This window comes from Staurois parvus, unplaced genomic scaffold (assembly GCF_062004578.1).
Source record: "Staurois parvus isolate SC_StPar_1 unplaced genomic scaffold, SC_StPar_1.0 ptg000538l, whole genome shotgun sequence".
In the NCBI taxonomy this organism is placed as follows: Eukaryota; Metazoa; Chordata; class Amphibia; order Anura; family Ranidae; genus Staurois; species Staurois parvus.
The window spans coordinates 4,468,458-4,482,547 of NW_028318334.1; the positions used below are offsets into that span (position 1 = coordinate 4,468,458).

General features: G+C 44.1%; 1 protein-coding gene across 1 annotated transcript; it reads left to right on the forward strand.

Annotated features, from left to right (window-relative positions):
* Positions 1-671: 671 nt before the first annotated feature.
* Positions 672-13,086, forward strand: KLHL11 (kelch like family member 11). The gene is made up of 2 exons (XM_089690639.1): positions 672-1,166; positions 7,933-13,086. Exons 1-2 carry the CDS (start codon positions 742-744, stop codon positions 9,509-9,511), a joined length of 2,004 nt encoding a protein of 667 aa, XP_089546765.1. The 5' UTR covers positions 672-741; the 3' UTR covers positions 9,512-13,086.
* Positions 13,087-14,090: the final 1,004 nt, after the last annotated feature.

The following is a 14,090-nucleotide window of genomic DNA, read 5'->3' on the forward strand; positions in this document are numbered from 1 at the left end:
TCATTGTGTGATAAAAAAAATAATGGCGATTCTTTTTAGGTAAAAATATGTAATAAAGTGGTGCTTTTGGTGAATTAAAATGATTGTGGTTGCTTAAAAAAAAAGGGTTTTCAATGTTAAAAAATGTGCTTTCCTTGATTAAAAAAAAAGCCCGCGTTGTGCCCGTGCATGCTGCCATTTCTGCCCCGATCACAGCCCCAATACAAGTATTCATGGCGGGAGGTGTAGAGGAAATGTAGCCGCATGCAGCTGCAGAGTGACCACGTAGAGCACGGCGCCCCGACACCTCCACTGCACTATACCGGGAGGTCGGCCATGAAGCGTTCCCTGTCCACCATGATCAGCCCCGAGCCTTCCTGGAAGTCCTGCCCGTCCTGTACACTACTACAAGGCGGAGTCTCTTCTCACACGCGGCCTATACACTGCACGCTCCCTGATCCTAGTACAGACAAGAGCCCCGAGTGTTGTGGTATATCGCCCTCCTCTACACACTCCTATGTCCCTACTCGGGCCTACAACCTCCAGCCCACAGTCTACAGAACCGCTCCATGACCTATCTACACAGCATCTCACTGAAGGCGCGAGCGGGAGCGCGCACGTTTATATCCCCATGACGTCCGCACGTAGAAGGCGGAAGTCTCTCCACGCTCCGTGCCCCTGTATGACACGGAGGGGAGGGGCGGTGACGTGTGTCGGTTGTCAGGCTGGACTGTCGTTGGCTTCCCCACCCTAGAGACGGAGATGGCGGCCGCTCTGGCGATGTCGTCCCCGCAGCATGCCCCTCCCGAGGAGTCAGAGGCGGGGGACGGGGCGGTGGAGGACGGGGAGGCCGAGGTGTTCGTGTCGGAGAGTCACTGTTCGGAGCTGGCCTGGCGGCAGAACGAGCAGCGGAAACAAGGCCTGTTCTGTGACATGACTCTGGTGTTCGGGGGAGGAGGCCGGGAGTTCCCTGCTCACCGCTCCGTGCTGGCCGCAGCCACCGACTACTTCGCCCCGCTGCTGTCCGGACAGTTCGAGGAGTCGCGCTCCGGGCGGGTGGAGATGAAGTGGAGCTCGGAGCCCGGACCGGACCTGGAGACGGTGGAGGCGGTGATCCAGTACATGTATACCGGTCAGATCCGGGTGTGTACCGGCAACGTACATGAGGTGCTGGAGCTGTCCGACAGGTGAGGATCTCCACCATCCCTCTGAACAGCGACCCCTGCTCAGATCACTTTTCAGAGGTGGTTGAAAGGGGGTAACCCCATTTTTTCTGATTAACATACTGCACGCCACACAAGTGTGGGTCAATGGCTTCCATTCACCCCAGGAGGCCTCCACCCGCCAATCACTACCTGGCCTGTAGGTTTGAAGCAATACATTGTACACATCCCTGTACCCTGCCTAGGTGGGGGGTAAATACACAGTTCACCAGCGCCCAAATCACACATCTGAAGGTATCCTGATGGCACAGAGGGCTGGCAAGGCTACATTCACACGGAACCTTTACAGACATGTTGGGGTGCCCTAATGGCCCCCACATCACAGCCCACGCAGGAGATTACATGTATGAACCTGCATGGTGCCCCAGCCCTGGGCTGCTCTGCGGTGCTGCAAGTCCCTGTCTCAGTCCCTAGGTTCACACCTGTGCAGCTTGTGTTTTGAGCTGTTTCTACATTATGTTTGGTGTTGTTGATGCTTTTCCCTTTTTTTGTTTTTTTTTTCTTGTTGCTAGGCAGATTTAAAACACAATACATGCTTTTCTGCAGCATTTCTATTGAAGTCTATAGAATCAAAGATGCAACTTTTTTGCGTTCGAAAAAATCCCTGAAACTTTCCAAAAAACGCCCCGGGTGAAAACGCAGAGATGTGAACGTGTCCATAGGGAATCATGTTAGTTGGACTGTACTGTGTTTCTACAGAACACTTCAGAAAACGCTTGTGTGGGTGTGAACCTAGGGTGATGCAGGGTTGGAGATCTGACAGGTGGTGCTGGGGAACCACTTCTTGCTGGGGGGGAGAAGGGGTTTAGGGTTGGGGGCCCACTTGGGAGCACATTCTAAAAATGTGGCCGTAAAGGTGGAACTAAACCCATCAATTTAAAGCAGAACTCCAGAAAATCAAATATGTCCCCATGTAGTGGGGCTGTGCCTGCACCACAGGGGTTAACTGCTCGTTCTGTCTAGGGGCCCACACAGCGCTTATACTTACCCCATCCTTTGGAAAATGGCGATCCCCCATGTCTAGCATTGGACCATTCCTGCCATCCTCACATCCAGAGCCGGACTATGGGTGCGATGACATCAGGAATAGTCCATCGCACAGACTGCTAGAATGCGGGGGACAGGAGCAGTAGGGACCTGGGTGGATTGGGGGGGAGTACATCTCCGCTCTACAATCCCATAGACAACAATGAGCAATTAAAGTGTAACTAAACCCACAACAGTAAAATCAGTCTGTATATGCAGGAAAGCATGTTTGTTATACTCACTGTGGAACCTAAGGGGTTAATCCTCTGCATTGTGTAAAAAGGATGTTTGATCCTGTCTTCTCTGATCCTCCCCTTCTACTGTCCCCAATCCATCTTCTGATAGTACAGAGGTCTAGGAGACACTGCACATGTGAGAGTGCATGTGATCAGCATAGGACCAATCAGCACTGTCCAGACAGAGGTCAGGGGATCTGCATCTTCCTAGAGCAAAATGAAAACTCCTCCTACAAGCTTTAACCAGTGCTCAGCTGGACACTGATAGAAGTCACAAGACTGCTCTAACTGCTGATAAGGAAAGATATTTAGCAGTTTATATTTACTAAAATAATTGCTTTTCCATGTTGTGTGTACTGTGGAAGACCGGATATAGTGAATGCAGGGTCCGGGGTTTAGTAACACTTTAATTCTACGCCCTAGTCGATGCACCTAGTTTAATATGAGAAGCAACTACACTGAATCCATGTGATGGATGGACTGCCTTTATGTTCCCCATCCCTAGATCAGTACATGCTGTGGTTGGGTTCTCTACCCTTCAAAGCCCAACCCCACCGCATGGGGGGAAAAATCCAGAGCTCTTCTTTAATGGTTTCCCAAAACTATTGCACTCAAGGCAGGCTGTGGATAACTGTCACAAGTGACAGTTCAACATAACTGTCAAACCCTCAAATGGCTGTTGTCATAACTGATCACATGTGCAGCACCATGGCAGTTGCAGAGCCTACAGAGGGTAAGATGGCAGCTTCCTTAGCTGTAAAGGATAGGAGGGTTTAGTTCTGCTTTAAACAGTGCTAACCCCTTCCTGTCACCCCCTCCCAGCCCTTTAAAAGGTTGTAAATGCTGGGAGGTGGAGGCGGGCATTCCAATCAGGTGACCACTGTGATTGGCAGTCACATGATCAGAAAGCTCCTAAATGCAAGTATGCATCAGGAGCTTTCCACTACCCGCTGGGTATTGTGCTGGGGGCGCACTCTCAGCACAGGAAAGTGTTTACATAGGGACACACATAAGTGGTCTCTCAGCATTAAAGCCCACCCACCATGAGGCCACTTACATGCAAACGGACACGGGAAGAGGTTAAGAGTTATAGGTATTGATAACAAATGTAACCAAGAGAAGGTAGATCTAAGAGCTAGATGGTTTTTTGTTTTTTTTTATTAAACTAAGGCTGGCCACACATTATACAATTTTCCTTTAGATTTACTAAAACCATATAATAGGACGTCAAACCTAAACACTTTGAATTTGTATGTAATCAAGCAGGCCCTTGCACTACATAGTTGACGGTAAATCTAAAAGAATTTGAATAAGAAAATTTAATGTATGGCCAGCTTAATACATGTTGATCCTGCCATGGAGGTTATTGTTGAGCCACTTCCTGTCTAAAGAGTGACTACATCTTGTCCCTGTCTCAGTTGAGCTCCTATGTTGTCACCCTGTCACATGATGGAGATTACAAATTGGTTGTAGCAACAGACATAGCACAAAAGTGGTCCATTGATGTGACCATAATGTAGGCCATAGATGATGTGATTTTTGCTCCTGCAACCTCGGGGGGCAGGAAAGAAAATTGCTCAATTCCCCTGTCAACACAGTCAGTGTTGATGGGGGGGGGATTCCCTCCTTTAGAGCTGTTGTGTTCTCCCAGCTGGGAGGGAGCCTGGGGAGGGGTCCCTGCTGGGAGAACACCGTGGTTATTGCTAGCAGCTATAGCCATTGGCAATGATCGCATGAAAAATCCGACAGGCTGGTTGTACCCAGGTTGATCAATGGGATTTACAATTGTTCCTACTGCAAGTAATTGCTGGCTATGCAGAGAGCCATGGATAGCAATTGGTGATCACTGCTGGGTACACACAAAATAAACAGAAGATCCTTGCTGCTACAATTCACAAGTTCCAGCTGCCATCTTTGTCTGTCTAGTGAGTGTCTGCCGAAGACGATACAATCATTGGACAGAAGTACAGTTGGCAAGGCTTGGACTGACACAATACCAGAGTGAATGCACAGAAGATATTTTTTTTGTCAGAGAGGTGCACAGAAGATATATATATATTTTTTTTTTCTTTTGCTGAATTAACAAGCAATTAGATCATTGATTAAACTATTATTTGATCCTATATATATGGTATCCTATGAAAATGCTGTCTATCCGAAATGATCTATACCCCTCTACCCGGTGCCACCCGGCTGGTCCTTGACCCGTAGGTGAGCAAGTGGAGCCCCAGACACAGTGGAGGAGCTCGCACGCACGGAGTGTGTGAAACAGCTGCTTTGTCCTCACCGAGCAGCCCATGGCGGAAATGCTCCATCCTCCTGCCCAATCACCCGGAGAGCAGAGCACTGACAACCCACTACACCCCACATTGCCTGACTGAGACAGGGAGTCACCACCGACTTCTGATCCACCTCTTGGATGGAGAACACAGTTGATCCTGCCCAATTACCATCACAGCTTGGCCCACCACACACCCCATGAAATCAAAGTCCCAGGCTTTAGGACAGGAACCACCTCCGATACCCACTCAGTAGAACTCTATTGCCCGACGCTCAGACTGAGAACCCTCCTCCCCAGCCTCGGCTCCAGGCTTGGAGCGTGCGAGGTGGTGTCAGCAGTGAATGGGCTGGCAAAAGCCCAAGACATAGTTTCTAGTCGCCATGGTGACCTGGTACCTGGGATTTCTTGAGCCCTGCAGAAACAGTCAGTAAATTCCACCATGGTGGATTGACTTGCCAGTGTCCAAATCGATCAAACTGAAGGTCTGTACATTTTATGGCTTATTCAGTTTGCTCATTTAAGGATACGTTCACCTTTAGGAACATGTTACATGTTCCACCCACTTTTATGGTGGTACATGTAAGATGTTCCCATAGCCACAGCTGCCCCCAAAAAGGTCCCAAAAAAGGTAACGGGGGAAATGAGGATTAGAGAGAGCTGTTCAGATTTCCTTGGCAACACAATTATTGACAGCAAGGGTCCCTACTTTGTGGAACTAATCCGAGTGGTTCCCAGTCATGTGATCACTATGACAGCCCTGACCTCTTGATCACATGCAGGCTAAAGGCCCCACTTACAAAAATAAAAACCTTTAACCTGCAGACAAACACTGCCACCAGCAGGCCACAGTGTTCATTTGCAGTGCTATGTATTTGATAGTTCAACAGTTTCACTATTAACCGCTTCCCGACCGCCCAATCGTAGAAATACTGCTACAGGGTGGCACGGGTGCACAAAATCACGTATATATGCATGATTTTGCATTTCTGCGTAGGGGGCACGCATACCCTACCCGCGCCGCCGTTCACCGGGTCCCGACCAGCGATTACTCACCGGTGCCCAGTGATTTCCGAGGATCTCTGATGAGGAGAACTGTTTTGTTTACGAACAGTTCTCCTCCCTGTCAGCTCGGGCACACTGCTTTGAATGGCTGTGCACAGCACAGCCATCCAAAGCAGTGTGCTTACAGTTAAGCACTCGGACACAGCCCCCTAGTAAAACACTCCCAGCACACAGTTAACCCTTTGATCATCCCTCATGTTAACCCCTTCCTGCCCAGTGCCATTAGTACAGTGTCAGACTTTTTTTTTTTAGCACTGATCACTGTATTGGTGTCACTGGGGATGTCCGTGACACCAATTCAGGTTCCCCCAATGTCAGAATGTCCACCGCAGTCCCGCTGCTGATAATCCTACTGATTACTGATAATCCAACTTAATATTTTTCCGATTATCATTCAATCCTTTAAGAAAAACAGTCAAATCAGCTTCAGAACCTGCCCAGATTAGGAACAGGTCATCAATGAACCTCTTGTATAGCAGAATCATGTTTATGACATGTTGCAGAATACATTTATGAATAAATTAGATTTTTTAAAATTTTTACTGGATTTAATAACAAAAAGTAAAAAATGTTTTTTTTTTTCAAAATGTTTTTTTTTTTTTTTAGTGCAAAAAATGAAAACTGCACAGGCGATCAAATACCACCAAAAGAAAGCTCAATTTGTGGGGAAAAAAGGACATAAAATGAATTGCAGCATTGCATGACCATGCAATTGTCAGTTAAACTAACACAGCGCTGTAACACAAAAATGGCTTGGTCAGGAAGAGGGGTAAATCCTCAGGAGGGCAAGTGGTTAAAAAATAATTAATAAAAATAATGAAAGACAGGGAATAAATATAAATGTTTTGTGTTATAAAAAAAAAGCAATTTTTTTTATTATTATTATTTTAAAATTGTGTATGTAATATACCCTTATAACAAAGATTTGGACATGTAATTTAGAAGAAGGAATAGGTGAGCAGTTTGGGAGTACTGGGATAACTGGAGACATAGTACTAGCTAATCAGATTCTCTCATCACTCTGTGATAGAGAATGTGTGCCTACAGAAAAATGTTCTGGGACATTCCCATGCCAATGATGCTGACTCAGGAAAGCTTTTAAGTCACTGTGAGCATCAGTACATCATGTCTTCTAACAGGGTTCTTCATGTATTTTGTGGCTTTCATGATTGAGTCATTGCAAGTCTGTATTCACCAGGGGCAGCAGACATTGAAAGTGAGTTCCAAGAGCAGAAGCTGTCACTGACATTCTGAGGGCAGTTTTTACTTTATACAAATTAACCACTTGCCCTCCGGAAGATTTACCCCCCTCCATTTTTTGCTATCGGCGCAGCACTACTTTGACAATTGTGCAGGCCTTGCATCGTTTTACACAAATTACATTTATATGATTTTTTTCACACAAATAGAGCTTTCTTTTGGTGGTATTTGATCATCGCTGGGTTTTTTTTATTGTTTGCACTATAAACGAAAAAGACCAAACCTTTCTTTTTATTTTTTACTTTTTTCTATAAAATATATCCTATTATGATATAAATACTGGATTGTTTTCTATACTCTTAATGGTGGCGATCAGCAGCTTATAGTGGGGGTTGCGATAGTACGGCAGGCAATCTTATACTAAATGACACTTGGTGGTAACTGACTCACTGCCACTGACATACTCCCCTAATACAGTGATCAGTGCTAATAAAAAGCATTGACCCTGTACTAATGACACTGGGCAGAAAAGGGTTAACATCTGGGGCGATCAAAGGGTTAACTGTGTGTTAGGGGGTGATTTAACTGTGTAGGCTTTACTAGGGGACATGCTGGTTTTTATCTCCCTGCTTTGCAGAGAGATAAAAACCAGCATGTCTCGGCTGACCGGAGAGAGATCTGTGTTGTTTACACTCACAGATCCCTCTACTGTCAGTTACTCCACCAATCACCGAGCGCCAGCCATGAATCACTGCCTGGGACCTGGTGATTGACATCTACAGGAGCCAATGACAATGCGGGTAGGACTGCATGCGCACTCCCCCTACCCAGAAATGCAGAATCACGTGTGTGCCTCATTTACCAGAGTTGGACCAAGTTTGTATGCCCTGTTTAACATTTCATGCTTGTTCTCTGTATTCTTTAGGTTTTTGTTGCTTCGCCTGAAGGAGTTCTGTGGAGAGTTTCTGAAGAAGAAGCTGAACCTCTCAAACTGTGTTGCCATTCATAGTTTGGCTCATATGTATACACTCAACCAGCTAGCTTTAAAATCTGCTGACATGATCCGCAGAAACTTCTACAAGGTAATCGAAGACGATGAATTCTATACACTCCCATTCCATCTTGTAAGAGACTGGCTTTCAGATCCAGAGATCACAGTAGATTCTGAAGAGATACTTTTTGAAGCAATCCTAAAATGGATTCAGAAAAACACGAATGAAAGAGAAAAATATTTTGAGGAATTGTTTAAGCTTCTTCGACTGTCCCAGATGAAGCCGACTTACCTAACCCGACATGTGAAAGCGGAGAGATTGGTGGCAACAAATGAAGCCTGTTTACAGTTGGTGGCTGAGGCAGTGGAAGGTCATGCTTTGCGATCAGAGAACCTCCAAGCCGGAAATCAGTCATTGGCCACCCATATGACATCATTGCCACGCTTTGGCCAAAATATGGATGTAATAATGGTGATTGGAGGGGTTTCGGAAGGTGGTGACTATTTAAGTGAATGTGTTGGATATTTTATTCATGAAGATCGATGGGTAAATTTGCCTCACATCCACAATCACCTTGATGGCCATGCAGTTATGGCTACAGACACTCATGTCTATGTGGCTGGCTCAATGGAACCTGGGTTTGCCAAGACTGTTGAGCGATATAACCCCAACAGAAATCTGTGGGAACAAGTGTGCAATTTAATCACTCGAAAGCATTCCTTTGGTCTTATGTCCGTGAAGGGCAATTTGTATAGTATTGGTGGGCATGGAAACTTCAGCCCTGGCTTCAAAGACGTCACTGTTTATGACCCAGAGCAAGATAAGTGGCAGATCCTAGAATCTGCACCCAAGATCTTACGGGATGTCAAAGCTCTAAGTGTAGAAGATCGCTATGTTTACATAACAGCTCGTACTCCAGTGGACAGTGATAATGAGGACGGGCTTAGAACAATCAACTGTAGATATGACATAGAGAGCAGTAGATGGCTGGATGTAGAATCTTTACCAATCCTGGACAATTACTGTGCATTCCAGATGTCAGTGGCATGCACAAACTTCTACAATACTGCATCATGCTGTCCTAAGAGCTATTCTGTAACTGTGGAAGAGGCTCAAAGTAAAATCTCCAGGCAAGTCTCCAATGAGATTCTTGAGAGCTTACCTCCTGAGGTCCTGGGCATAGAAGGGGCAGCTATCTGCTACTACAAGGATGATGTGTTCATTATTGGAGGTTGGAAGAACAGTGATGACATAGACAAGCAGTACAGGAAAGAGGCATACAGATATTGTGCTGAGCGCAAGCGCTGGATGCTGCTTCCTCCCATGCCTCAGCCTCGGTGCCGTGCCACTGCCTGCCACGTGAGAATCCCCTACAGATATCTTCATGGCACACAGAAGTACCCCATGCCTCCTAATCTGATGTGGCAGAAAGATAGGATCAGGCAGATGCAAGAGTTGCATCGGCATACGATGAACTTGAGACGCACTCCACGTTCCCAGATTGAATGCTAATGAAACACTTTATCTCTCCTTGGAGCCTTTCATAGATGCAATTTGCACATGAGAGCCTTTTTGTTTTCTCTTAGTTGTTTTTGAGGCGATGTACAATAATTCTAGTGAAGCACGAGGTGTTTACACAGACTGTTATCTGTAGAGTGTCAAACACTCTAATAAGCATGTTAATGTATAGGGTATGTGTGTATGTTAATACACAGCATTAAGTGCTAATGAAGCATACTTACCTAGTCTTACCTACCAGAACTGGGCAGTTAGTTGCATATAACATTCCCTCTAGTACTTGCTAGCTGATTTCCTCAGTTACAGTTTACACTGGCATCTATAACCAGGCTATTACAAGTTGTAGATATCTCAAAGAAAAACTAAATGTAGTGCTTGGTTTTGGCTTGCTGATAGATCTTAATCAGATACTGTATTTTTAATAGTAATACTTTGCAATGGGATTGCTGTAATTTATAATCTCATTAATTGGCAGCTGTAGATAAAAGGAACTGGTTTGCCCATTTGTGCCATGGAGGTATTGTTAAAAAGATGAGCCATTATGACTCGTAAGTATGAGAAGCAGCTAACTTTTGATATGAATTCCTATGGTTATAAACATTTCTTCCCTAAATTAGGGCTGTTCCCGACACTTTATTTCCATATCTTCAACTCATTCCATGCTGCATCATTATATATCATTCCTCGCCTATTAGATGCAGCAGACTTTACACATATGATTTAGATGCTCGCTTATTATTCAGAGCTTGCTAACACCATATTGGAGGCTTTAACATGTTTTAGAGGCATAGCTTAACATTCTGTATGAGGGAAACCTTTTTTTTTTTATATATTTTGTTATACTGAATTTGTCTCATATGTCTACAAATTAACAATGTGTTTAACATCTTGTTAAATAATGTTTTTTTTTTTGTTTTGTTTTTTTATCACACATGGCCATGCATATTTAGATTTCTTTTGGTCACAGGATGATATCTAACAGATTCCTCCATCTACATTAACGCCAGCCATACACAGATCAAACTTCAGCAGGGACCAGCCAATTTTTGATCTATCTATGGCTACTCCCATTCAAGAGAAGTTGATCTAATGATCGACTTCTCTCAAATTGGACTGTTTGAAAAATTTCCTTAGAGCGCGCCTGCAGCCACATGGCTGCAGCACTATGCAGTGTATTGAGACAATGGAGGAGTCCCTGTTGTCAGAATACAATGGCACATTAGGGAGGATTTCTCCCTCTACCTCACTTGTGTGGATGAGGAAATCTGTTTTTGTTTTTTTATCACCCTGCTGGCTGATCAAAAAACAATCAATGTATGGGTCAGCTTAAAGTATAACTAAAGGCAAAACTCTTTTTCTTTTGTTTTGAAAAGAGAGGAGATGGATTAAAACACCTGTCAGGTCTTTATTGCTGTCTGCCCCCATTAAAGCATAGTTCCACTCAAAAGTGGAAGCTCCACTTGTTTGCCTCCTCCTCCCCTCCACTGCCATATTTGGCACCTTTTGGAGGAGAGGGGAGGGGGGAGCGGATACCTGGTTTTGACAGATACCCGCTCCCACTTCCGGCTCAAATCGCCGTGGCAAAGTGAGCCGGAAGTTCGGACCCCTCCTTGATCCCACAGTCTCCTGGGAACCTTCACAGTTCCCAGAAGACTGCTGGACCAATCAGAATGCGCGGCATGCCTCGCGCATGCGCAGTGGGCACCCAGCTGTGAAGCTGCAAGCTGTCACAGCCAGGTTCCCACATTTGTGATGGAGAGATGGACCGGGGAGAGAAGAGGCAGAGAAGGGACGGCACAGGTGAGCACATCGCTGGACCCTGGGACAGGTAAGTGTGTGTTTATTTAAAAGTCAGCCACTACAGTTTTAGTAGCTGCTGACTTTTAATAAATAAAAAACCAACTGGAACTCTGCTTCAAGGAGATTCACCCTCTCTGTCTGTCCTGTTTACCATAATTACTGAAAGTAAAAGAAAATCCCAATTTTTGGGTTGTCCCCAGAAAAGTAATAGAGGGGAAATCTTCCAATGGGGACACTAGTTCTGGTGACCTGGGGAGGCCCATGGAATTCCTCTAATTTGCAGGGATTTCCTTTCACTTCCTGTTTTGGCTATGGGACAGGAAGAGAAGCAAAATCTCCAAAATTGGACAAAGATGGCAAAAAAACTATACATGGGTTTAACCCTCCATCCAAAATGAAATTGAAAAATGTTTTGCTTATAGTTATACTTTAATAGTGTAGAATGATGAATCTCCTGCTGTGGGCTATTGTATTCTGATAGAAAAAAAATACCCAAACAGTAGCTGCAATTTATTGGATGCAGGTGCTGCTTAGCACCATTATTTACCTGGCTCCGCCAACAAAAGCTGATTGAGAAATAGTTTTTTGCCAATCTGGGTGTTGCGGACAGGGTTGCCTGTGGAGTAAATTTCATCTACCTGTAATTTGGAATGAATCCACTGAAATTGGCCAGCCTTGGGCCCTGTGCATTTTTGTATAGTATATGTGAGACTGAGCAGAAAATGCATTACAAGTTGTGTGCCGATGGAATTGTTGACTGTTTTCTTCATGCAGATCCAGTTTCATCAACTAATGGCACAGAACTTATCTTGCAATATCATGCAGTTCTGCATATATTTCTATGAAAATGGACATGTCAACAGGACCTTTAAAGAGCAGTGTTGTAAGGCCAGTGGGGAAGTAAGTTTGTCTCCTATGCTTTACCTGATCTTGGTACAATCAGATCAAAGATCAGCAGGATCCAGTTTTTGTCACAATCCTCTACACATGCTTCCCCCATTTTTTGGAGAGGAACATATTTATGTGCAGTACTGCATATTGCTATGGAGTTGATTTACTAAAACTGGAGAGTGCAAAATCTGGTGCAGCTCTGCATGGGAGCCAATAGGCTTCTAGCTTTAGCTTGTTCGGTTAAGCTTTGACAAGAAAACCTGGAAGCTGATTGGTTTCTATGCAGAGCTGCACCAGATTTTGCACTCTCCAGTTTTAGTATATTGACCCCAAAGTGTACTTGTGCCTGGGGAAGTGCATTGTGTACAGGTTGCACAAAGTCAAAAATGGATACTCCTAACATCGCTGTTTATTCTGCTTGAGTTGCATTGATGGAGTTGATTATGAAGTTGCCACTATGTTTACATGTTTAGTGAATGGAAAGCTTCACTACTAAGGAGAGTAAACTTTTCTTCTGTATTTGGCCCACAGATAATGGTTAGTCATCTTTCCTTTTTTTTTTTTCCCCTACCTGTTGGCAGCACTTTTCCAAACATTGTGAAGACTGACAATCTACTTTATATTTACTGATGTCCACATGTCAATTTTTTATGTCTTTTTCCTTTCAAGTTATTCATTTTTTTTTCTTTTTTGTCTGTCAGCATTTATTACATATGTTCATTCATTCTTGTCACTGCTTGTTGCACTTTAATAAGATTTGCTTTAAAGTCAAAGGGATTTAGTCTATGGCAATTTAAAGTGTGAAACTGTCTTGTCTCTGCTTTGTAAATTTCAGTTCAAAGAAGTAGTTGTGCTAATAAAGCTTTCGCACTACTAAATTGATGTGTAAGTATTCTGAGCCTGCTTGGGTTTCTTTGAGAAGTGCTGTTTAATTGCCAGTGTGATCGGACTTGTTATCCCGCTGTACTGTTCTGCGTGAACAGACTCGTGCAGAATTAGCAAACCTAACATACTAAGACATTCGTAATATAGGTTTATTTGTTTGCATTTTCTTACTTTTCTTCTTTTTTTAATTTTAAAAAAGATTGTTTTAAGAAATACATTTGACTTCATGAGAAGCTATATGGTACTTGTTTACTAAACAATGTTTTGGCAATGGTGACGTCTACTCTGCTAACTAGATCTGCTTATTATGATGAGTATCATAAAAGGGCATTTTCTTGGTTAGAAAATGTTGATGGGTTACTTATGATAGTTGTACTTTTACGAACATTTTGCAAAGTAGCACTTATGTTGTGTACTGAAAGCTACATCTAAGAAAATGCTGAACAGAGGACAAGAAGTAAAGGAGTACAGTCATCAGGCCACTCCATACCTAAGAGGTACAGCAAGATAATGAACAGAAATGCGTATTAGTAGTATGTACTCTCCAGCGCTCCAGGGATCAAATGCCAAAGGAAGGCCAGGGGAACCAGGACCAAGGTAGCCTATGGATAGGCTTTCAGAGATGCTGCCCTCCTTATTACTTCAAGCAAGTGTGTTTTTCTTTTTTTTTTGTGACCTTTTAATTCCAAGAGTACGATGTAGAAATGTATGGAAACATCCTGACAAGCATTTCACCTCTGATCCTACAGCCCCTTTTGCATCACTAAGGAAGAAAAAAAAAATTTTACACAAGCAAAGTGGGCTGATTATAGACATCAAAGAGAAGTGCTTAAAACCCATCTCCAGGTTCTGGTTTTCACTGTGATGCCATTAACTGCAAATGGCACCAAAATGGACTAATATATAGCAGCAGACAGCGTACTGCGTATGACATGCATGTCGGTATGCCACTTTGTAAAGGAACCACATCAGTTTTTGGCATTGTGGAGGTGCATTG